The 24,091-nt window shown below is 41.3% G+C and overlaps 1 protein-coding gene across 1 annotated transcript in view; it reads right to left on the bottom strand.

Moving 5' to 3' along the window:
• Window positions 1-24,091, bottom strand: part of LOC112104466 (phosphate-regulating neutral endopeptidase PHEX) — a gene marked incomplete at its 5' end in the record, with an annotated part of 114,970 nt that overhangs the window by 8,919 nt on the left and 81,960 nt on the right. The window contains 3 exons of the mRNA XM_026649346.1: window positions 1,456-1,510; window positions 9,643-9,701; window positions 19,694-19,797. Coding sequence (XP_026505131.1) covers window positions 1,456-1,510; window positions 9,643-9,701; window positions 19,694-19,797 — 218 coding nt within the window. The remainder of the gene's footprint in view (window positions 1-1,455; window positions 1,511-9,642; window positions 9,702-19,693; window positions 19,798-24,091) is intronic.

Here is a 24,091-nt window from a genome sequence, read left to right as displayed (position 1 = left end):
GGCAAAAAAATCAGCTGCACTGGTATTAGCAGCATGAGGAACACTTCTGTAGAAAAGTTTCCAGTTGTCGCTAATGTTTATAGTATAGTAAAGGATCAAGATACTTTTCTCTAGGTTGAGAACCCTCTCTTACCTATCCTGGGAGCTCTGCAGGTGTTAAAATCAAATTTAAACCAAAATCAACTTTAGACAATGTAGGTAAATAACTAGTCATGTCACTCAGAAAAAATGGTCGTTATTTGATTTTTGATGGATAACGTTAGGAATGCTGCTATCCAAAAATCATTAAAATCAACCCAGTGAGTTTGTAATAAGATTATTGTCTTTTAACATTATCAGCAACATTTGTTTGTGAACATTCTACTATCAAAAAAAGTCTGTAATTACAAAACCTAATTCAAATAGTTTTCTGTCACTCTGTTTGCAATGCCACACACATTACAAACTCCTAACTAGGAATGATGGAGTTTAATAATCACATTTTATTTGATATACACACATGTAGCCTAATAATGTAGCTTCCAATTATGAGATAAGGTAGAGTTGATTTTAATTGAGGTTGTATTGGAGCTGGACCCTAATAGTGGTCAGTGAATAAATATTTGCAGGATACATTTTTCTGCAAGTGCTGGTATTTATTACTTGATTTTTTTCTGATTCCAGCACTCATGTATGGTCTCTATTATATGGACTGACAAAAGATCTAGAATAAGCCAATCTGTTTGATATAGAACAGATTCATTTGTTTACTAAATGTCATTCTGATGAGTATGGGAGTGGAAGTACCTTAGTTCGAACTTACCTCGGTCCACACGCGGCAGGCAGGCTCCCCCGTCAACTCCGCGGTACTCCTTTCGTCTAGCTGGAGTACCGCAGTCGACGGCGAGCACTTCCTGGTTCGACTTATCGCGTCCAGACAAGACGCGATAAGTTGAACCCAGAACTTCGATTGCCAGCCGCCAAACTAGCGGCTGGGTGTAGACATACCCTTAGCTGGGGCGGGGCAGCATTCAGTGAAGATGAAAGTTTTGCTTCCATTATTTATGGTTCTCTTTGAATAGACTTCATGCCCAGGCTGCTCTCTTCTGCTCACTCCAGAATCTAAACACCCTGCACACACACACAATTATTTACAAATTCCTCAAAGCAATCAATCCTCAGTTTAAAACACAGAGACATCCAGTTTCCCAAGGTAAAAACAGACATCTCACAAGGCAGCAGCTTTTCAGTTCAACCTGGTTTTTCAATAGAAAAAGCAGCCTGCAGCAGAAGGATCTCTCCCATTGCCAGTTTCTTCATGCCATGATGATACATTTCTACTGTACACATTGGTTTGGGCTGCTGTATCAATACACTCTCTCACTTCGTGCTCCCTTTCATTTCACCCAAGAACTTACCTTTGCAACTCTGTTACTCTTCACTGCCTACTTACTATAGTTTTCCTTTCTTACTTACCTAGGGTATTCTGTCCCCCAAAAGAAAGGCTTTTGGAGTTCTCCTGCTGGGAATCCTGTAAGAGTCAAAATACAAAAGTTAGAAGCAAATTCAATCCCGCTGAACGATGAAGCCATGAGGGGGTTTTTAAAGAGGGTTCTGCAGGGCAGTTCTTCTCTTGAACAACTTCAAAACAGTGTGCTGATAATTAGCCTTCCAAACAGACCGTAGATCCTCCTTGTTCACAGTGCAGTGGCAACAGGATGTTGCACTATGACCTGAGACAGTTTGTTGTTGTTTGTTAGACATCTAGACAAGCAGAACTTTGCTTGTGCTTTCTCTCTGGGTTTTGGGCTACATAGATGGCTGGCTGCACTGGTCTTCCCGTGCAAAGGGACAGAGCCACTTCTCTGGCCTCTGAGCTCTTGACAATACATACAGAAGGGCAGGAGTAACAGACAAAATGCCAAAATAAAAATTAAGAACTTGCTCCCCAGGCTACTGGAACCCGTGCAAGGTCCTTAAGCACGTTCCTATTTTTAACCATGTGACTAGTCCCATTAAAATCAGTGAGTTGTTTAAAGTAAGCCATATGTTTAACCAACTTGTTGAATCAGGATCACAGTATAAACAGATTATCAAGGCTTGATAGGAACATCCAACCATATCCAGTAAGTGCATCAGTTGGAAGTTACTGGTAAAATAATCTGCAGTTGAAAGGTTATCAGTGCTGACACTCCAGTGAGTGATTTACCCAAGATCACACACGGACAGGAATAGGACCTAGAACTCACAAATCCCAGGCCCATTTCTAACCACTAAACTACATTTCATTACACCCTGCACACCCTGTCAATTCCCTGCTGCTGAAGTTCTTCCTTATCTGGGGTTAAACATAGCAACTGGTTAACAGCCGCTGCACCACTACACAAGATTGAGACTCTCTGGCCAAATTTTTCAAAATGGGGTGAAAAATCAAGCCACGTATGTGCTTAGATATAGAGTTAGGTGTATAGCTTCAGGAGCTCCCTTTTGAAAAGACTTGGCCTATATCTCCGTTTCTCTTTTTTTTAAGAGTATCTTAAGCATATATAAAGTGGCTATGACAATGATGTGTCTCAGACTGTTCATTGCAATTTCTAACTTTTCCGCCATACTCTGATTGCCAAAGAATGTTACCGTCTCAAAACATAAAAACCACATGAACATTAAAATCAAAACAAAACGACACTTAATAAGATTTTAGGTCTTTTATTATTTATAAACAGAGCGTGGAATTTTGCACAGCGAAGGTAAACGTGAGGCAACATTTCATTGTTATCCTCCCAGAGTCTTTTAAAAGAACATACTGAGTGTAATTCATGTCAAGTGATGCAGCAAGTGGTATGCCCTCCTGGCCTGCCCATCTGCTGCCTGCCTGCTCTTGCTCCCTTGCTGCCATAGCCACCTGTTTGCAATTGATTTATGAAAAGCAACTTTTTGTAAAACTTATTATCTGGGTTTTTATAGTTCTCTGGATGCTCTTTTGTTGTTCAGACCATGTTCAGCCTCTTTATTTTTGTGCTGTAAAAATATAAATTACACTAGTTACCAAGGATTTCCTGATCTTGCATCAGAACTAGAAGAGTAAGCATTCATATTCACCATGTGTATTGTCAGACTTCTCATATTAATGGCATTCTCAAGTATCCTGATGAGATCTTTACGTTTAGATCTTTACTCTTAGTGGACAGACCACTGGACTGGGACTCAGGAGATGTGGGCTGTATTCCTGGCTCTGCCACTAGCCTACTGGGTGGATTTTGGCAAGTCACTTTACTTCCTGTGCCTCACTTTCCCCATCCATAAAATGAGGATAACGATACTGACCTCTTTTGTAAGGCATTTTGAGATCTAAAAATGAAAAGCCCTGTGTAAGTGTTAGGTATCATCATTAGAATAGGTCCCGCCTACGAAGCTTCTTCATAAATGAGTTTAGGCAGTGACAAATCACACACTCTGTTAGGATCAGATCCAAACCTTTTGAAGTCAATAGAAAACTGTCCAGACTGGACTGTGGAACCTTGCAATCTGGTCTCCTCCATGTTGTGGCATGCAGGTAGCCCACGCAGGGCTCCAAATCATCCCTTTACTGTCTTGTATAGGTGCATTCATTGGCACATGAGCCCTCAGTGTTCAAGGGCCCAATTCTATAAATATTAATGTGGTGTGAGTAATGTTGCTCATATGAGTAGTTACACTGATTTAATAAGTCTATTTGTGAGTAAAGTAACTCACCGTGACCAAGTGAGATATGCATGTATCAAACTGTGACCTTGATTTTGTTTTGTGACTTCCATTCTTATATCCTGCGATCCATTTTAATGTGCTAACTGCCATTTTGTGTTGGAAAGCCAGCCTGACCCTGACAAGGCCAGTCCACACTCTACCCCTCCAGGATAGGGTGTGGCACATCTCAGAGAGGACTACAGTGGGAGAGCCTTCAAGGGCCACCAACTCTGATTGATTCTCAGTGACTGGCCCAACACAAGGGACAATGCTTTTCTTCATGGGGACTTGCATGACTTGGGATTAGAATTTCCCAGTCTGGTCACAAGGCAAAACAGAATCAGAGACTATATGTAAGGGGTGGGCTGCACCCCTTCTGCTTTCAGAAGAAGAGAGCTGTCCACCATCACATGCCAGAAAACCAGGCTGGAGAGACAGTGAAAGAGGGTAGGAGAGATACTGCCTCATGTGAAATGCTGACCAACCCTCAGACTCACAGGAAGGATGAAATCAGTCATGGGGAGGGTGTGTCTCAGGATTGTTACTTATTTTGCAAAGAACTGTAACTCTCTAGTACTTTCTTAACTGTAAAAGTGGCTGTGGTTAAGAAATTCCTTTGATAAGCCTGTGTTCCTTGCCTGCCTGCTACGTTGTCCTTGAGAAGGTTAACTGAGTTCAGAGCACCCACACAGTGAGACGGAATTCTGAAGGAACACGTATAAGCAACAGGAGGGCTCGGGAGAGTTGAGGCACTGATTAGGAGGTCTAAGGCAGCTTAGCTGTGAAACTCCACATCTCAAAGATGGTGCACAGAAACCTGGGCCTGCACCTGGGAATGTGCTTAGAGACCCAGATCTACGAACAACAATGCGGCTCTGCCTGACCTGACCACACAAGGAGGCGAACAAGAAAAGTGGTCATTTCACCCCATACATCCTGTGAGTTCACAGAACAAACAGACTAAACTGTGGAAGGCAGACTAACTGGCCCATACTGTACATAAGTGCAAACCTTAATTTAAAAAGTAGGTGCAAATTCAGCTCACAGGGAGAGAGGAAAGAGGATATAATGGCAAAGGCACTGGACTCAATCGACTTTCAGTTCCCAGCTCTGACAAAGATTTCCCATTTGATTTTGAGAAAGAACCTTAATCTCTCTCCCCACCTGTAAAACAGGAATATTACTACTTCCCTCTCTCATAGAGATGTTGTGAAAATAGGGATAATACTACTTTCCTCTCTCATAGGGGTTTTGTGAGGGTAAGTGCATTAATGGTTATGAGGGCTCAGACAGCACAGTGAAGTGGGCCACTTAAGGACCTAGGAAAAAGGAAAAGAATGATTTTACAAAAAACATTTACATATTTTTCTTAAGGAAAGGGAATATCTAGGATTCCCCAGAAACAAGAAACATACAAGGAAAAAATTCTTCTATTTTGGGCATTTGTAGATAAGAACATCAAGGAAGGGGGTGGGAGGAGAAATGCTCATTGTCTTGCCTGTGAATGTAGTTTAAAATGAAAGTGACCGCTGGTCATTAGGAAAATGGGAACAACTTGAATCTCTTAATTAAGAACACTGCTCAAAAATGTTAATTCCAAAACTGCTCTGCTCATTAGCCTTCAGAAAGCCAATGGACTATTTTGAAACTGCTCCTTCGTCAGTAAACTTCTGATTAACCCAGTCCTTCAGAAAAAGAACAGAGCTCCTCTCTGAGACCATGAATGCAGCACACTGTGTTTGTTGCATTTCCTTAGCCACCAGATACCACAGAGCTTTCCTCTGCTGCACACCACCAAGCACATACATCTTGCAAGATGCTTAGCAGGAGATATAAGGTCTCATCTGGCATTTTCAAAGGGTTCTTCCTCTAAAATGTAATGAGGCAGCTCTCGGCATCTTGACTGACACCATAAATCTGGGGAACTGACATATCGCAATAAGTGAATAAAAAAGACACTTGTATCTACATATGTTTATACCTATCCAGTGGGGCTAAATATCTGATACATCTATATATGTTCTTATTTAATGAGCATATGATTCAGTTTAGGCCTAAATTTAGCTTCATCCCATGCAAATCCACTGTCTATAATCATAATTAGCTGATCAAAAGTGCTCAAGTTTTGAAACATAATAGAAAATATTATATATTTATACATATTAAGGAAATTAAGCCTGCCAAATGTCAAGCTTCCTGTTCTCTTTTTTGTTGGGGCATTCCATTTTTTGTCTTTTAAAGGCCAGAGAGTTATGCTGCATTTTGAGTGCTATAATGATGCCCAACTCTCCTCAGTAGAAGTAAAGTAGTAAACGCTTGCCATAAGTCTTTCTGTTATGACTTTTTTTTAACACTGATTGATTTACTTAGGTACCTAATTCAATAAGGACCTGATTTAAAGCCTATTGAAGTCAATAGGAGTCTTTCCAGTAACTTCAATAGATTTTAGATCAGGATCTAAAAGCCCATTATGGAAAAAGATAAGCCAGTCAATGCACTGTACCAATGGTTGCAATTAAAACCATGACATTTGCAGTATTCCCTATACTACATACAGGGAATACTCAAAGACTATGGTATATGGATCTGTTTATAAAGGCAATGACTTACAACTGCTTCCTTAAATAAAAACTACCCAAAATCGGTGGGTTACATTGCTCAGTAAATACTCAAAAATATGAGGTCAAATGTTAAGAAACTAATTTCAACTTTTCAAAAAAATTGGGCTGCATTGGTTAATTTAATACACCTCAATTAAGTTAATAAGTGAATTATTTAAGGAAAGAGGAACCAAGCAGAATGAACTGATAAAAGAATTCTTTGATGTAACTTTAATAACAGTGTGTATACTGCCTATAACTGACAACCTGTATAGCCCGAACATTGTTTCATTCCTTTACCTCATATATCTGATTACCTCTCTTTTGAGAAAACAACTTGCACTGTCAACAGGTCTGTTTTATCTAAAAGAAAGAATTAGAAACTAGAAAAATGGTTTCTGGGTTCTATATACTGTATATTAGTGAAATAAAAACAATGTGAGCAGGGCAATAGGAATCTACTTGTACATAAGCTCAACCAAGCTGATAGCATTGCCATCTTCATGCAAATTTTGCTGTATTCTCCGCAATTTATTCATTAATTTTTTTAATCATCGTGTTTTTGCTTTCTACTAAGAAAGATCTCATGAGTCAGTAGGTGGCATTCTTCCTTATGAGTCAGTACTCAATACAAGATGAAATTAAATAATCAAGATGAAATTAAAAACACTCAATTTGCCTTTTTGGAGTTTGCAGTGCTTCCTTGAACATGCAGTGGTAGTTAATGAAAAGTGTTTATATCGGTGAAATTGCAGCCATAGAAGCCATTTTGGCTCATTCTCTCAGGCACTTGGGCCTGTAAGGGATAGGCAGTATGAGAAACGGACTTGACAAAGGTCCTGGATGGAATAGTAGGCCACCAGTATTCCACGCACTAATGCAGAGCTGGGCATGAAGGAATGAGATGGGCATAAGAAAGGGGACATATTGCAATAGTTGTCAGTAGCCACCAAAAGACTATGCTCACTTCTTTCTATGTTTATGAATTGTCCATAAAACATTTAGGCTTATTTAGAATGTATTCACTACTCAGAATTCATTGTTCAAAACAAAACAGTCCTTTGTCTCTATATTGTTTGCAAGCAGCTTGCTGTGAGTATTTGAAATTCAAGTTGTACTGGTTATTTTGATTAGCTCCCATTAGCTTTTAGAATTAGGTTTCTGCTCTAAATCTTATCACTTACTAATATAAAACTTGCTTTTCATAAACAATCTCCCTCATTCACTTAAAATTCACTATTTCTACAAATATTTCTGTCACACACTAAAAGCGAACAGAAACATAGTAGAATCTAGTTTGCTTAAAGAGGTGACTCCATATCCACAGTTTGTGTAGTATTTTCCCCAGCTCCTAGGATATTCAACATGAATGGTTACTAAAAACGTGACTCAGAGTGGTAAGATGTAGCTCTCATGAGTGAAGTTTTCTGAGAGAGTGAGTACAGCCCTCTTGAATGAACTTATTTTCGATACTTTCAGGAATTCCATCCCAGATAATGGTGGAGCTCTTTCCTGGAATTAATCAACTTTTAAAGGAGGTTTGATAGTGGCCTCCAGTGTTCAACAGATCCCTCTGACTTTCAACAAGGGCTAGTTCATTGTAAATTTCCTATCTAAAGAATGGTGGACCACCAGTTATACTGTATCCCTCTCCCTAGCTCACACAGTTTACAGTGAAAGGTTCCATTTATGACCCCTCCCATGCAGAGGTAAATACCATAACGGACTCTCTCTCTCAACCAGATCAGCTCAGACCATGTACATTCTTTTGCACCTGAGAACAGCCTTAAAGACAGTGAGCAGCACTATCTAAAACCCAAGGTCAAATGCAAGCGGTACAAGGTGGTCAGCAGTCATGATATAAAATACAATTGCTTCTACACCCATGACTGATTGGTTACATTTGACAGCTCTCTGTTTCGTGATACCGTTAGACACAGGGAGTGTGAAATTCAGCATCAGTAACTCCAGCCTCTCATTATAGCTTTCTTTAATGTGCTATGTCAGAGTAGCTGAGAGAGCTGAATGATACGGTAAGTTTGAAAGGACTCAATAATAAAGTATATGTAACAGCAACAGATTTTATTCTGTGCTTGCTAAACTTCAACCTTAGCTATACTGTAAATCTGAAAACCGGGGAAGTTTGTTCTTCATTTAACAGGAAAAGGCAGTTATTTTTCATGTCCTTTAGATAGCTATCACAGAATTGATTAGTGATCTTAAATGACCACTCAAAAATCGGTTGCTTAATAGAGGTGACCTTTCAGTAAAAGTGGAACAGAATATGCCGAGGGCTATTTTTAGGAGGAGAGCCTAATTATTGCACCCATTTTACAAATGAGTACACTGAGCCACAGAGAAGTTAAGTGACTTGTGCAGGGGCACAAGTTAGTTGCAGAAATAGCTGAGCATACAATCCAGGCGACATAAGTGCTAATTCCCTACTTTACCCACTAGACAGGAGTTCCTGTCTACCTTCAGTCTGGCATATCCATTCCATTAGTTTCAGGAATTACTTCATAGTGTGATAAAAAGAGATTTAAGAAAATGGTGGGGGAGCCAACCAGAGAACTCCGACAAGCCTGTGGTAAGGGACCCCCAAGCAGAGAGGTTATGCCAGAGAGCTATGCAGAGCCTGAAGCCACAGAAAAAGAAAGGATGATGCTGCCAGTAACTCTCACAGCTGGGAGGTGGAAGAGAGGTATCAAGATAAAGGTAACACTACCATCCCTCCAGCCTTAAGAAATTTGGATGCAAAATTCCCATTAAAACAAACTGGAATTGGGCATCCAGATCCTCTAAACAGCTTTGAAAATCTCAGCCATATTATTTCAGGAACCCTGGAACCAAAGTGTGATGAAGATAAGCTATCTGGCCAGAATATTTTAAAAACAAGGGAACCAGTAATCCAAGATTAGGTTAAAAGGTGTTGTGCTGTAATTACAAGATGAGATCAGACAAATCAGACAAGAATGTAAAGCCAAATGCAACATTCTATAATACCCATTCATGCCCATTGACTTCAATGGACTTGCACAAATGTGATGGAGATCAGGATTTAGCCCTTACTATCTGAACTACTTTCCTTGGTACACATTCACTGGTACAAAAATGCTGTATTAGTGCATGATTATGGAAGGAATTTAGGTTTGCATTTTCAGTGGTGTACACTAACTTAAAATGTTTAAATGTTGGGGTGGCTGATGTGACTCATGTCAGGGCCTGATTTTCAGGTCCCAACCACCTGTAGCTCCTGCTGGTATCAGCTGAAAAGGTATGCCTTCATACATATCCTTTTCCGAACAAATAATTAAAGAAGAAAAAGAAGTCGGGTACTCACTGATCTGGTTGGTTGATGCACTATAGAAAGCGTTGACAGTGGTTGGACTAGTAAACCACCTGTAAAAATAGCAATAAACAGCAACAAAATATTGGTTGTCAGTGTGTTGGGCTTGTGAATGGAATAATCAAAGATAAAAGGCTAATTCAGCTAAATGAAACCAAGAGATTAAAAGCCATTATATACATTACAAATATAATTATTTCTGCAATTTTGTCAATGGCTATCTGTGATTTTTGGATCATTTAAATCTATTATCTACTGACATTATTTTAAATGACTATAATCAAATAGTGCTTAACAGAGCAGTCACTGGAGGGTACACTTGCTAACACTTATTCTATTTTTGTGTTCTTTTTAAAGTGATTTTAGTGCTTATGAAAGATGCCAAATTGACAGCCGTGGACAATGAAGTCCTCTATTTAAAATGAACAGGTGCCACACAGACCCACACAGACAGCAGCAGTACAAAGTCCTTTGCACTGTGGGCACGTCTTCACTACCCGCCGATCCGGCGGGTAGCAATCGGTCTATTGGGGATCGACTTACCGCGTCTAGTGAAGACGTGATAAAATCGATCCCTGATGGCTCTACCGTCGACTCCGGAAATCCACCGCGGCAAGAGGCGGTAGCGGAGTCGACGGCGGCGCGGCAGCGGTCGACTTGCCACCGTCCTCACAGCCAGGTAAGTCGACCTAAAATACGCCACTTCAGCTACGCTATTCACGTAGCTGAAGTTGCGTATCTTAGGTCGACCCCCCGCTGTAGTGTAGACCTAGCCTCAGCAATGTACTTCAACCCACTCATGGAGAAACTACCTATAGAAATTAGAGTTTACTTAGAAATGAGTAATCAAGACTTTTCAGTCCATGGCCTCTCTCCTGCAACCCCTGACAAAGTGACTACTCATGCCTATTAGGATGATTTCAATTATGTGGATGTATCTCTAATAAGAACAAAGGAAAGAAAATTCTGTAGGCCACTCAGCAACTACTGCTAATTATTTTATCACTAGTAAAGATTGCAATAGCTTTCAGCAACTATTAACCAATGGCCTAGAAGTGAAATATTCTGTACTGTGGGCTAAGGGACAATGCAAAGGATGAGGTTACAGGAACTCCTGAAATTCAAATCCAGCTTTTCCACTGATTCATTGAATGGTCTGGACTAGCAATTTAACCTTTTAGTTTCCCCAACTGTAAAATGAGTAATATATTTATTTACCTACCTTAGAGCCTGATCCAACCAACACGCACATGAGTAACATTACTCAAATAGTTAGTCTTATTGCTTCCAATGGCACTACTCACTTGAGTAAAGTTACTTGTGTGTCAGTGTGAGCAGGATTGGGCCTTTACACAGGTAGGTTAGTTAATACTGGAAGATGTAATATGCTAAGCATTATCCCCTTCTGCCCCACAACTCAGTGATCTTCTCACCCTCTAATGTCATTTATTAACAAAAGAGTGAGTGAGTAACAAAAGTGAGGTTCATCGTGGTTACAAATATTGCACTGGTCTGCAAACAATGTACAAAAGAATTATTTTCAATTGGTCATGTGCTTTCCTTGCTGCTCTTTGTGGTCTAAACCATAAATGCAATGGAGAAACCAGAATATTGGAGCTTTTCCACTAATATTGTAACAGAACCTGCACTGGCAAGATTTGAAGGATTTAATATTAACCCTGGCTGAACTTTTACTGCAGTAAGATATGGATTAACACTGCACCTATTGAAGTTAATAGCAAAATTCACATAGACTTTACTGGGAGTAGAGTCAGACCCTCCCTACTGCCCCATTCTGCCTCTACTGCAGCCAATGAGAATTTTGCCATTGACTTCAATGGGGCCAGGATTTCACCCTAGGCTTTTTATAATGAAAAAATTAAAATAAAATTAAATATAAAAACAATGAGAATTAGTGGGTAATCTGTGATAAATTAGGCCCAGGTGTAATAAATGTCTGTACATCTGAAGGGAAAAATTCTTGAGTTATCACATGAGATGCTAGAATTTCTTCAGTATGTTAGATCAAAACTTTAGAAAGTCTCATTAAAAGTCAATAGGACTAAGGCTCCCTTAGTGCCTAATTCACTTTTGAAAATGTGGCTTTTCCATCTAAGTTATTTAAGCCTTGCAGTTCTGAATGGAGTGATGCCTAAATACCTTTTAAAAATCTAGGCCTTACCATCTCTGTGCCTCACTGCCCCATCTGTACAATGGGGACAATAGCACTTTCCAACCTCATAGGAGTGTATGAGGATAACCCAATCTTTAATGGAGAGGTGCTAATATGGTAATGGCAGGCCATATAAAATCATATGAGAGAGAGAGAGAGAGATTGATTAAAATCCCATGTAACAGGATACATGCACAATAGAGATTAAAACATTTTAAATGATTTTAAATGGGTGAACAAACTGGTATAGAAAACCAGTTAGTTCTGATTTTACTTACCTGCAAAGAACAGAGTTCAGGGTTTCTCTTACTACAATTAATGACTTCACTATTATTAAAAACAGTATAAGGAATGTTATTTTCAAAGCGTTAGTGATGCCATTCAATGCAGCTATTAAAACGTTCAACTCTGAATTTAGGTCTTAGTAGGCAAAAACCCTCTCAAGTTAAAAACAAAAAATATTGAAAGATAAATGTTGAGGAATCCCTTCTGAATTACTCTGCTTTAAAATATTTTCATTCCCCTTTAGAAAGGTGAAATCTGAAAGTGAAATTTAGAAAGATTTATTGGGATGCAGCATGGACACCGGACCCTGAAGTCCTTACTTGGGTAAAACTCTCACTGAAGTCAGGATTTGCACTAATGTGACTACCGATGGTGGGTACCCTGAGAAAAAGTTCAGTGGTTCCCTTTTGCCTGAATGCTCTTCCAAACCTTAACCATACAGTAAGTGCCTTGGCGCTTTTAAAACCAAGCTACACAGCCTCAGAGACCACCTCCTTAATTTCCAACTGTCTGGTCCCTTCCCTGAGACCACCAAACACAACCCTTTCCCAGCACCCCACAGCCTTCCTAACCTATGTTTCATCACGTGCAAGTGAGACACTTGTGAGCTCACGAATACAATACACTCCAAGAACCAGCTAAAAGAGACGATCTAAAGCCGTGGTTTTCAACCTTTTCAGGCTCAGGAGCCATTTGTAAATGTTAATGGCCTGGTATGACCCAGTATATATGCTGGGGAGGGGGTGTTGGGTCCTGCCCCGAGTGGGTTATGGCCTGTCACAACCCAGTAAATAGGCAGTGGGTGGGAGGAGGGGCAATCAGGTCCTGCCCCATGGGTAAGTAGGAGGCCATGGGAGAGGGGATCGGGTTCTGCCACCACTGAGGAGTGGGAGGGGAAGGCCTGTGGCAGAGCCCACCCCACACTCACCTCGCAGCAGTTACTCCTGCGGCTCTAGTCCCACAGGGCTGGCTGGGCCTGTCTCCTCACTCCAGGCATTGCCACCTCCAGGCTCAGAGTGCCCTGACAGGGTCCATCTGGGCCAAATTTCTGGAAGTGGCATTGCCACCTGCTGCTAGGGTTACCACCTTTGAAATGCAAAATAAGAAGCACCCACCATCACAGAAGGCAAGCCCGCCACAACCTCAACCACCAACCACAAGGCAACTCTGTAACTCCCCCTCCTTCAACAGCCACTTATAGTATGTGGAGAGAGAACACATATAGGTAAGATTGATAACATTTTCTTACGTCAACTGCAGAAGTGGGAACACTGCAGCATCTTTAGCTGGACACAAAAACTTTTAACATTAGATATCCCAGTGTATTGTGATAATAATGCAAATCTTTAGACCCACGTAAAAAAAAAATGGCAGATTAAATTATTTTTTTGGCAACTGGCAAATCCATTAAAAAACGGCCAGGCCGGTCAAATACTAGGCAGGTGGTCACCAGACATGTCAAACCCGCCAAAAAAATGCAGAAATTGGGCTTGTTTTTGGCTTAATTGGCATGTGAGTTGCTTGTTGGCTAGTTTTTGGCTTGTAGTTTGTTGCTTTTAGGTTCTTTTTTTTTTTATTGGCTCCCGGCAAGCAGGGGCAAGGTGGGGAGAGACTCAGGGGTGCACAGCGGGCCCACCACAGTCCCAGACTGCACGCCGGGGGGATCTAGTCACATAGAGTGTTGGGGTTCTTAGGGATTGGTTTGTTTTGGCCTTGTTTTGAAATGGGATTAGCTTGATTTTTGGCTTATTGTGAAAGTCGGGGTGCTTATTTACCGTGTGAAAGTTGGCAACTGTGGTGGTAACCCTACCTGATGCAGCAGCACTCACTGTAATTTCACCTGGCCCCCCATCATCATGGCAGAGGAACAGCTGGGCCAAACCTGAGGAGTGCTGCAACCCTACAGGTCACAATGCCTGGAGCTGAGCTCAGCCAGCCCCATGGGAGCCACCTCATGACCCTTTGAAACAATCTGACAACCCACTTTTGGGTCACAACCCACGGATTGAGAAACCCTGGTCTAAAGTACTGAGACACTGGAAGCAAGCAGCCACTTCTGGCCCAGCAGAGACTCTGGCAAAGCTACTAAGCCCCATAAATTTTCAAATGTAGGTAGGGGGATAGGGTGAAAAGAGGCTGAGGGACTGGGTTGGGATCAAAGAAACATCTGCACTGGGAGTGGAGTCAAGCAACTGGATTGAGTGGGAGCAGCAGAACAAAGGCACCTGGGGAAGAAGTAGGAAAGAAAGAGCAGGGTAGAAGGCGAGCTAATCAGAGCCTGGAAAATGTCTGATTTCAGTGACATTAATGTAAAATAAGCAACCGAATTAGTTATCTGTGGAGTTATAGTCGTAATGTGCTTTTGTTGGCAATTGCAATTCTTAGTTAAATTGTGCAATAAAGGATAGAATCTTAAAATGGCAGTGTACATTCCTTAATCAATACATTAATCAGCCTCCCTCTCTCATTTTATTTTCAGCGTTGTGCTGCCTCTTTTACAACGCAGGAACCAGAGAATTAATCAATTGAAACATCAAAGAATGATGTCATAGGCATGTCTTAAATATCCATCATTTTATGGACTCTAATTGCCAAGGGTAATCCTGTCTGCAGAGTTTATTTAAGAGAAAGGCTTTTTCCAGAAAAAAATCTCTGTAATAAAGTGATGAAATGGTGGAAATATTTTAGTAAAACAGTGAAAGTCAAAAGACGACAGGTGCTTCTGGTGGGGGGGGGGGAGTCAAGAAATAAAAACATTTATTTATACTGTATTTCAATTTCACATCCATTCACATCAGCAGTCAGAACAACAATTTGTGAATGATGCAGACACCTGGAAAGTGGGGCTCACCCACAGGACAAACTGCATGGCTTTGCAACAGCTTGCAGGACTAACCACCAATTTAGATTCCTTCAGTCTGAGGAGGGAACCCCAAGGGCCACATCTGAAATACTGAACATTTATTTTTTAATTTCAAAGTATCTTGGAATTGTCCTCCTTCTCCCACACTGCCTTTGCACCTCCTTCTACCTCATTGTTTACACTTGGAAAGTACTCCCTGACCTTATAGCGTTGATACTTTTTTGGTTATATTACTGTGTTGGTTTAATATCATTATTTTGTCAGACCCATTACCATAGCCAGGAAAATCAATACTCAATATTTATTGATCCCACTCTGGGCCACTTCATGATTAGAGCCCTGCGCAGATACAATATTTTATCCGCATCTGATACGCGATCCGCAAAAATAGTGCGCAGATATAAAGTGGATATCCGCAGATTTGCAAGGCTCTACTCATGGTGTCAATATAGGTATGCATATTAAAACATTTTGTAAAAGGTTATTGTATCTGGACAGAAGCCAAATAATGAGCATGTTATAATTATTTTTATTACACATACACAGTACCAAACCACAATAGGAACTAATGACCTGCAAAATTCCATGAGAAACAGAAAAGCATTTAATTCTACTGTAAAAACATCAGAGAAGCATAATCATGTCTCTTTGACTCTTAGCTTAAATGTGGCAAAACTGATCTTTTTTTAGATCACATCTCACATATTAGCCTGGTGTGAATTATTACTGTTGAATTATAAGCACCTTAAGATAAAGTAGAAGTTTATAAAGGAAGCACTAGTGGTTCTTAATGCTTTAGCTACCTGTATGCATGGCAAGTATATATAGTTCAAACTGTGCTACCATCCATTATGTATAATTTCAAAGACATAATGATTACCATGGGCAAATTGTGGAGTTGCTATGAGCTTTGAGGAAGGGGTAGCATGTAGTTCTGCTGCCAAGGAACAGATTGGTAATTAAATTGTGACTCTCAGACTCAAAACTTGGTCCCTGGTTTCCCCCTTTTGCTTCATGGGGGAAGTAATTTGCATCAGCACTTCACCTGACAGGTTTCACTTCCCACTTTTCCTCAGTTCAGCTAGGCGGCCTGGAGCAACTGTTGTGGAGGGGAGTGAAGTCAAGGCTCTGTGCACTCCCCACCACCTTGCACAGGAGGTGCAGTAGTGACCCTACGGAGGCTGCTCTCCCTCACCATTCTGTAATCCACAATATGGGTAGCACACTCAGGAGAGTAAGGGGGCACTTTACACCTCCTTCCTCCACTTCACACAATCTCATCCTATATGGACATTAGGTCTATTAATCTTTTTTTTTTAATGTAGCATGAAGGGCAAAGAAAGACCAGATCTGATCTATCATGCTACAATGAGAGTAAAAATACCTTCAAGTTCTCCTTGACTGAAGAGAAACAGGATAAGAGGGAGAAATTATATTCTATCTCTCGGTGAACAGGGGAGTAAATCCCTTATTTTTTAAGCATATCAGTGATGTGAAAATTCTCAGAGTATGGCCCTAAAGGTGTATATTTCAGGGATTACCTGCCAAATAATTTCCTCCAAGATGACATTTCCCTTCATGGTAAGAACCTATTCAGTGCACATTAATGCAGCTAAAAAAATTCTTTTGCGAGACTGAAGGATTGAGGGTGTTTATCTACTTTTCTATAAAGGAGAAAATGTTATTTCACTGCTCTCTGGAAACTCATGATGAGCTAAAGAGAATATATTATCATGATCTAACTGTGGCATACAAGGCTATAGGAGAGTCTTCAAAATCATCCCTTCAGAATTAACCCTTCTGCTTTCAAAGTAATGTGTTCATGAGATTTTAGCAGTCACACTCACTGTTGAAGTTAAGCTGCTAAAACCAAGGACTGTGCCTCAAAAATAGAGGGCCAAATTCTGATACCATTACTAACAGGGAGTAGTTCAGTACATCACCCTTTGAGTAGTCTCATAGAGTCAAGAGGACCACTCATGGCGTAAGGTAAAACCAGGGCTGAAAGTAACTTAAAGGACTTACCGGTACTCCGGAGTCCTTGGGAGGGGGAGGGGCCTCAACCGGAAGAGGCATGGCCTCTACCAGAAGAGGCGGGGCCTTTAAATTCCTAGGCTCTTTAAATCAGGATTTCAAGTGCCCAGGGCTGGGGCAGCAGCAGCTGGTTTAACGGGCACTGGAGGGTAGGGGCAGTGGGAGCCCTGGACCCTTTAAATCGCCACCTGAGCCATGCTGCTGGAGCCCACGGGTAGTGGCGGTGGGGCTCCGGCGGCAAGTTAAAGGGCCCGGGGCGGTAGCGGCGGCCGAGCCCCTGGCCCTTTAAATAGTCCCTGGAGCCCTGCTGCCGGAGCCCTGGGGAGGCGGTGGCGGGGCTCCGGCGGCTATTTTAAGGGCCGGGGCGGTAGTGGCTGCCGCAGCCCCAGACCCTTTAAATCGTCGCCGGAGCCCCGCCACCGCTACCCCAGGGCTCCGGAGACGATTTAAAGGGCCCGGGGTGGTAGCTGCGGCAGGCGCCCTGGGCCCTTTAAATCGCCACCCGAGCCCCGCTGCCGCTTCCCCAGGGCTCTGGAAGCAGGGCTCTGGGGATTGGTCATGCCTGACTAACCTAATTGCCTTCTATGAGGAGATAACTGGGTCTGTGGATGAGGGGAAAGCAGTGGATGTGTTATTCCTTGACTTTAGCAAAGCTTTTGATACGGTCTCCCACAGTATTCTTGCCGCCAAGTTAAAGAAGTATGGATTGGATGAATGGACTATAAGGTGGATAGAAAGCTGGCTAAATCGTCGGGCTCAACGGTTAGTGATCAATGGCTCCATGTCTAGTTGGCAGCCGGTATCAAGTGGAGTGCCCAAAGGGTCTGTCCTGGGGCCGGTTTTGTTCAATATCTGGAGGATGGCGTGAACTGCACTCTCAGCAAGTTTGCAGATGACATTAAACTGGGAGGAGTGGTTGATATGCTGGAGGATAGGGATAGGATACAGAGGGACCTAGACAAATTAGAAGATTGGGCCAAAAGAAATCTGATGAGGTTCAACAAGGACAAGTGCAGAGTCCTGCACTTAGGAAGGAAGAATCCCGTGCACTGCTACAGACTAGGGACCGAATGGCTAGGCAGCAGTTCTGCAGAAAAGGACCTAGGGGTTACAGTGGATGAGAAGCTGGATATGAGTCGACAGTGTGCCCTTTTTGCCAAGAAGGCTAACGGCATTTTGGGCTGTATAAGTAGGGGCATTGCCAGCAGATTGAGGGACGTGATCATTCCCCTCTATTCGGCATTGGTGAGGCCTCATCTGGAGTATTGTGTCCAGTTTTGGGCCCCACACTACAAGAAGGATGTGGAAAAATTGGAAAGAGTCCAGCGGAGGGCAACAAAAATGATTAGAGGGCTGGAGCACATGACTTATGAGGAGAGGCTGAGGAAACTGGGATTGTTTAGTCTGCAGAAGAGAAGAATGAGGGGGGATTTGATAGCTGCTTTCAACTACCTGAAAGGGGGTTCCAAAGAGGATGGATCTAGACTGTTCTCAGTGGTACTTGATGACAGAACAAGGAGTAATGGTCTCAAGTTGCAGTTGGGGAGGTTTAGGTTGGATATTAGGAAAAACTTTTTCACTAGGAGGGTGGTGAAGCATTGGAATGGGTTACCTAGGGAGGTGGTGGAATCTCCTTCCTTAGAGGTTTTTAAGGTCAGGCTTGACAAAGCCCTGGCTGGGATGATTTAGCTGGGGATTGGTCCTGCTTTGAGCAGGGGGTTGGACTAGATGACCTCCTGAGGTCCCTTCCAACCCTGATATTCTATGGTTCTATGATTCTGGCGGCAATTTAAAGGGCCTGGGGCTCCAGCCACTGCTGGGAGTCCGAGGCCCTTTAAATTGCCGCCAGGGGAAGCCGATCCTCCCCGGTATGGCGCACCAGCTCTTGCGTACTGGCTTACATTCACCTCTGGGTGAAACCCAACATGAGTAAGGATAATAGAATCTGATTTATAGGGATTAATAATATACTGGAGACAACTGTCACATTAGTTGTAATGTGGAAAATGATCTTTAAACCTAAAGATGACAACACCTATATGAAATATGACCAGCGTAGCTATGCATCAGTGCTGACTTTAAAGGTTTTATGCAGAAGAGGTAATTTTTAAATAGCGCGATTACACTAATTGACTTCTGTATATGTTTTAATTGGAATTTTAAGGATTTGATTACCCACCAGTAAGAAAAAAAGATTTGATTACTCATACGTGTTAGACTATTGTATACAATACATCTTAACATTGTAATTTTAGAAGTAAATTTAAAATGTTAAAATGAAATTAATTATCTCTTGTTCCACATCACCGCTATCAACAGCAGGTAACTAACAATGCTGGCTGCTCTTAGTAATAACAATATTATCTCTTAATATTCTATTAATGGAAAATTTATTGAATAAAATCCCTGCTGTGCCATTCTAAATTCTTACTGGGACCAAGAGAAATAATCCAGTTTTAATTGAGATTCAATTACTCTTTCTTTTCATTACATTAAACATTTAAGCTCTGTGAATATGAAGAGTGTGATGCTGCACTGGAACAGGACTGCCCAGAACTTTTAAGAAGTTTATTAAGAGATAAATATTTACAAACATTTCTGAGTAACTACTGATTTTTTTCTGTAGTATTATTCCTTCACAATGAGGCACTGTGTGTAATTTTAATCAATGTACATGTTTGCCTACTCACTCTGTTTTTGAAACTTCTTTTCTAAGCCAGTAGAAGTCAGACTGGGCCAGATATTTGCGGGTCTGCAATACGTTGCCAAAATAGTCATTTTCTGAAAACTTCATCTGTGTAAATAAATCATAACCATTAAACATGATCAACAGACACAAAGATGACATGAAAAGAATCAGAACTTTGACAGTAACGAGATAATAATAATGACTACAAATGATTTGGTTAAGGTAATGACATTATTCACATTACAACAGTTAGGATAAAATCCACCCCATTACAGAAGGCTTCCCCAGAACCTCCACACTGTGGAATTCCTAGGGTCGCCCTGCATAAGGGAAGGGTCATGAGCAGAGCAGGTATATAGGAGGATCTCAACACTTTGCACATCACATTGGATGGCAGGATGGTCATATGGTAAAGACAATGAAGTGGGACTCAGGATGTTGGGGTTCAATTCCCTACTCTGACACCAAACATTCTGGGTAACGTTAAGCAACACTATTTCATTAAGAGTTTTGTTTCAAAATATTTTCTGTGCCATTAGCTAACTGGTTTTGGATCCCTTATTTACCGTATATAGGTGTCAGTAAGAAATCTTTTTCTAAATAAACCAAATACTCATACCATTTTTAAAACTAGGGGGCTTTAAATATTTTTATTATTTTCTTCTATCAATTATTGCCATAATCAAATGTTATACCCAGATATCTACTATACCATGGGAGGCTTAAGTGTTTTTCAGTATCTAGCCATACAAATTTGGGTATAAGATAATGTTAAAAATTGCCGGGACAAAGCAGAATTACATTTAATCCAGGGCTAGGGCACAAACAAAGAGTTAATAAGCCTGACAACTGATGAGTACAAGCTAAGCCTAAGCATGCATTTAAACATGAGAAGTTTATGAGCAAAAATTGATCTTCCCTGGGAGTTTTAATAATTGACATCAATTATTTATTTATTTTTCAAATTACAACCGAAGGACTAATAAATGTTTTATCACAACAGTGGAGACAGGTACAAACTATGATTGTTTACATTGGCTAGCTCAGAGGATTTATAATTGGATACAAAGGATTTCACCTGTGGGTCACTGGTTCAAATCCAGGCTGTGCTGTTAGTGACTGTAGGTCATTATGATCTGATTGCTATTTAGTGGCTTATGTGAAATCAATCAGTTGCTCAGAACAATTTCTAGAGCACAAATATCTACTTCCTATAAATCACCATAATAGGTCAATCAGTAGGGGGTTCTCTATATTAGTGCTTAAAATGAAAAACAACCACATTTACTGTTTTAGGTGAGTCATTTAATTCTGAATTAGAGAGGTGATAAGTCAGCATTAGATTCAGACTAGAGCTGTGTGAAATTAAATGTGTCAGAAGATTTCTAGGGAAATATTTGCCATATTGGTTAGTGCAATTTGCAGTCCCTAAAATTTCACTTTGAGAAAAAATGTTGATGATATGCTATGTACATGTTGGAAATGTGCAAAACATGCATTTCTACAGGTATTATTATGTAATGCCATTTTCACATGAAAACTTGTGAAAAACTTCACATTTTGCTTTAAAAAGTATGCAACAAAATGTTCAAAGAGAAGTGATGTTTGAGTAATTTTGCATTTCATTGCAAATATTTTGCACACCTCCCCCTCAAAGGAATCTAGCAGTGCTGCTCTACTATCACTCATGTTAGCAGCTTTTACAAATATGAGGGTTCACGTTGCCAGAAGTCTCTATTACCAAATTTCTCAAATATGACTAGCCATGCAAGAAAAAAAGGCTGTTAATATTACATAAAACCTGCTCATATCCCAATCATCCTTTCAAAAAATTCTCAACCTTGGGACAAAGTTACACTTCATTACCAACCTACTGTGTTGCATTTTTAGGGCCCAGACTTACAAACATACTGCTTATGTCAGTGAGTCCATCACCTGAATGGCTTCTCCTCTATCCCATTAACACAGATGGTAAAGGTTCACAATATCTCCTCTCTACGCTGTTTCCCTCGGCAGGGACCAGACTTGCTGAGTGTTTCCTTCTTAGAGTTCTGAGTGAACTACGCCATATTTAACAATGCCTTGTTTGGTTGGTTTTTGTGTGTGTACTATCGTCAGTTATACTGGAGGAATTTTTTGCAATGCTACCATTGCAAAAGAGAGTCATGCCAGCATGTCGAGTAGCTTAGTTTGTCCATGCAAACAACCTGGTGATAAAGTAAATATTTCTCCCTTCTGTTATTTGATCTTGATGTAGATGTAGATGTAAGTCCTGTGGGTGGCTATTCCAGGTTTTCCTATAGCTGGAAACAACATGTTCTCCAGGAAGGATGGAAATACTTCCTTTCTCCCACCCTTTGTCAGTCTTGTCTACGGAGATTATCTTTTACTATGTGTTTGAACAGCGCCTAGCACAATGGGGCTGTAATGCTGTCTCTTATCGGGGGTTTCTAGGCGCAGTTATCAATAGGGGAAAACAACCCAAGCATTGAATAATAATTTGTAACATTTGGGGAGAAAACGTATTAGTTTGTTGAAGACGTTTATTTTGAGGGGAATGTTAGGGGGTTCTTTTGTTTTATTATTAAATACAAAATTTGTGCTGGAATATTTTTATCTTGAAAAGAATACTTTGAATGTATTAAAACTGCCCCGCCATATTTTACAGTTAATAGGCCTGGTCCAGCCTCTTACAGACAGAGGTGGAAACAAGGAATATCTCTGTTGAAAATCAAGAAAGCTACCCTAGCATCAATCTGGTGCAAGTTAGAGGAGAATCAACCCCAATATTCAGACTGTCATAAGTCCAGATCTTTCAGTCCTCACGATGGCATGACTCCTATTTAAATCAATATGGATTCTTCTTGTATGAAGACTGCTGGACTGGACACATATAAATTAGATTTGGAAAAGATCTATTAGATTACTTAGTCCACCCCCCTACCATGGCAGGACTCTTTCCGAAGATGTATTTTCTATTGCTTTATCTTGTTTGCTTTTAAATCTCTTACCATGAGGTTTAATAGCATCTGCTCGATACAATGTAAAAACATTAATAAAAGAAGTGACTTGTTTTCATTTTTCAGTCTATTTTAACTCATCACAGACAGGACAGTCCCCTCAGTGATGACAAAGCCAGTATTTTACACTGGAACTTTATTTCAATGCAATATTTGGCACTTAAGTCTGCTGCAAGCTCTAGAGACTGACTCTAGCAACCATCAATTTATTCTAATGATAATTCTGGAAAAATGACTGATGATGGCTATGGCTGGCCACACCGAACATTAAATCACCCCCTTGTGTCTGTGCATAATGTAGCTGGTATCCTCAGCTCCCATGCCTCCTGTCGGCCATCTGCCTCTAGCTGGGTCTTCTGTGGCTCAGCCCTCCAGCAAAGTCACAAAGTTCAAACCACTTCCAGGATAACAGAAAGGTCCAAATGAAAATCCAAACAAAATGAATAATTTTTCAGCCATGGTGGGCTACTGAAGTCTTCTGTTTCTACTATATCAGGTCTCCCTCCCACAGGAACCTACTGTGCTCCCTGGGGGTTTCTCCCTGTAGGAGAATCCCGCCTCCTCTACAGTCTCTCTCTTTTCCAGGACCCACCACAGGGATAAATTCTTCCTCAGACTGCCTAACTCAAGCCCTTCCCAGGGAGGGGGGAGGGAAAACTTCCCTATCTCCTCTCTCCTGGGTCTTCGCTATGTGTGGAGCATGACTTGTTAGGGTTATTTCCCTTGCCTTGATTGTGATGGGGATTAAGCAGCATCACAATAATCAATCTGTTGTATTGGCCAAGTTATACATAATACACAATGTTATTGTAAAACAAATATTCCAATGGGCATGTTGTAAAAAGAGTCTCCCTAGCTTGGTTGAGGCCCCTTGCCACACCCAGTTACCATCACAGGCTCGGCCCAATCCCAGGCCCCAACCTCTTAGTCCTTGCAGTGGGCCCCACCATTGTGGGCCTGCTTACTTTATTTAGGGGAACGGGAAAAGCAGAAGTTCAGAATCAGAGAACAAACCCCTCCTGGGGTTAGCAAAAAGGTCAGTGGTACCACCTTCCTACAGTGGTGCCTGGGTAGCAGCTTTACTGGAGTCATTACGGCCAGGCAGGCAGCCACTTCAGTCTCTCCCTATTGGGCTTGCCACTAGGGTTCAATGGATCCTCGCAGAGCTGGGGGATCTCTGGCATGGGGGGATTCCTCCTACTGCTTCAGCAGCCACTCCCTTCTCATGGCTTCCCCCTTGTTGACTGCAGCTTCCTCCTTTTATAGCCCTCCTCGCTACCATGCATGAATGTCAGGACCAGAGAAGCAGGGCTACCTTAGCGCACACAACCTCCCCATATCCTTCCCTGTCAGCATGGGGTTTATCCACCCCATCACAA

The sequence above is a fragment of the Terrapene carolina genome, unplaced genomic scaffold, assembly GCF_002925995.2.
Source record: "Terrapene carolina triunguis isolate 2854851 unplaced genomic scaffold, T_m_triunguis-2.0 Scaffold23, whole genome shotgun sequence".
NCBI lineage: Eukaryota > Metazoa > Chordata > Testudines > Emydidae > Terrapene > Terrapene triunguis.
Note: the sequence above shows the minus strand (reverse complement) of the source record. Positions and strands in the feature narration are given on the sequence as shown.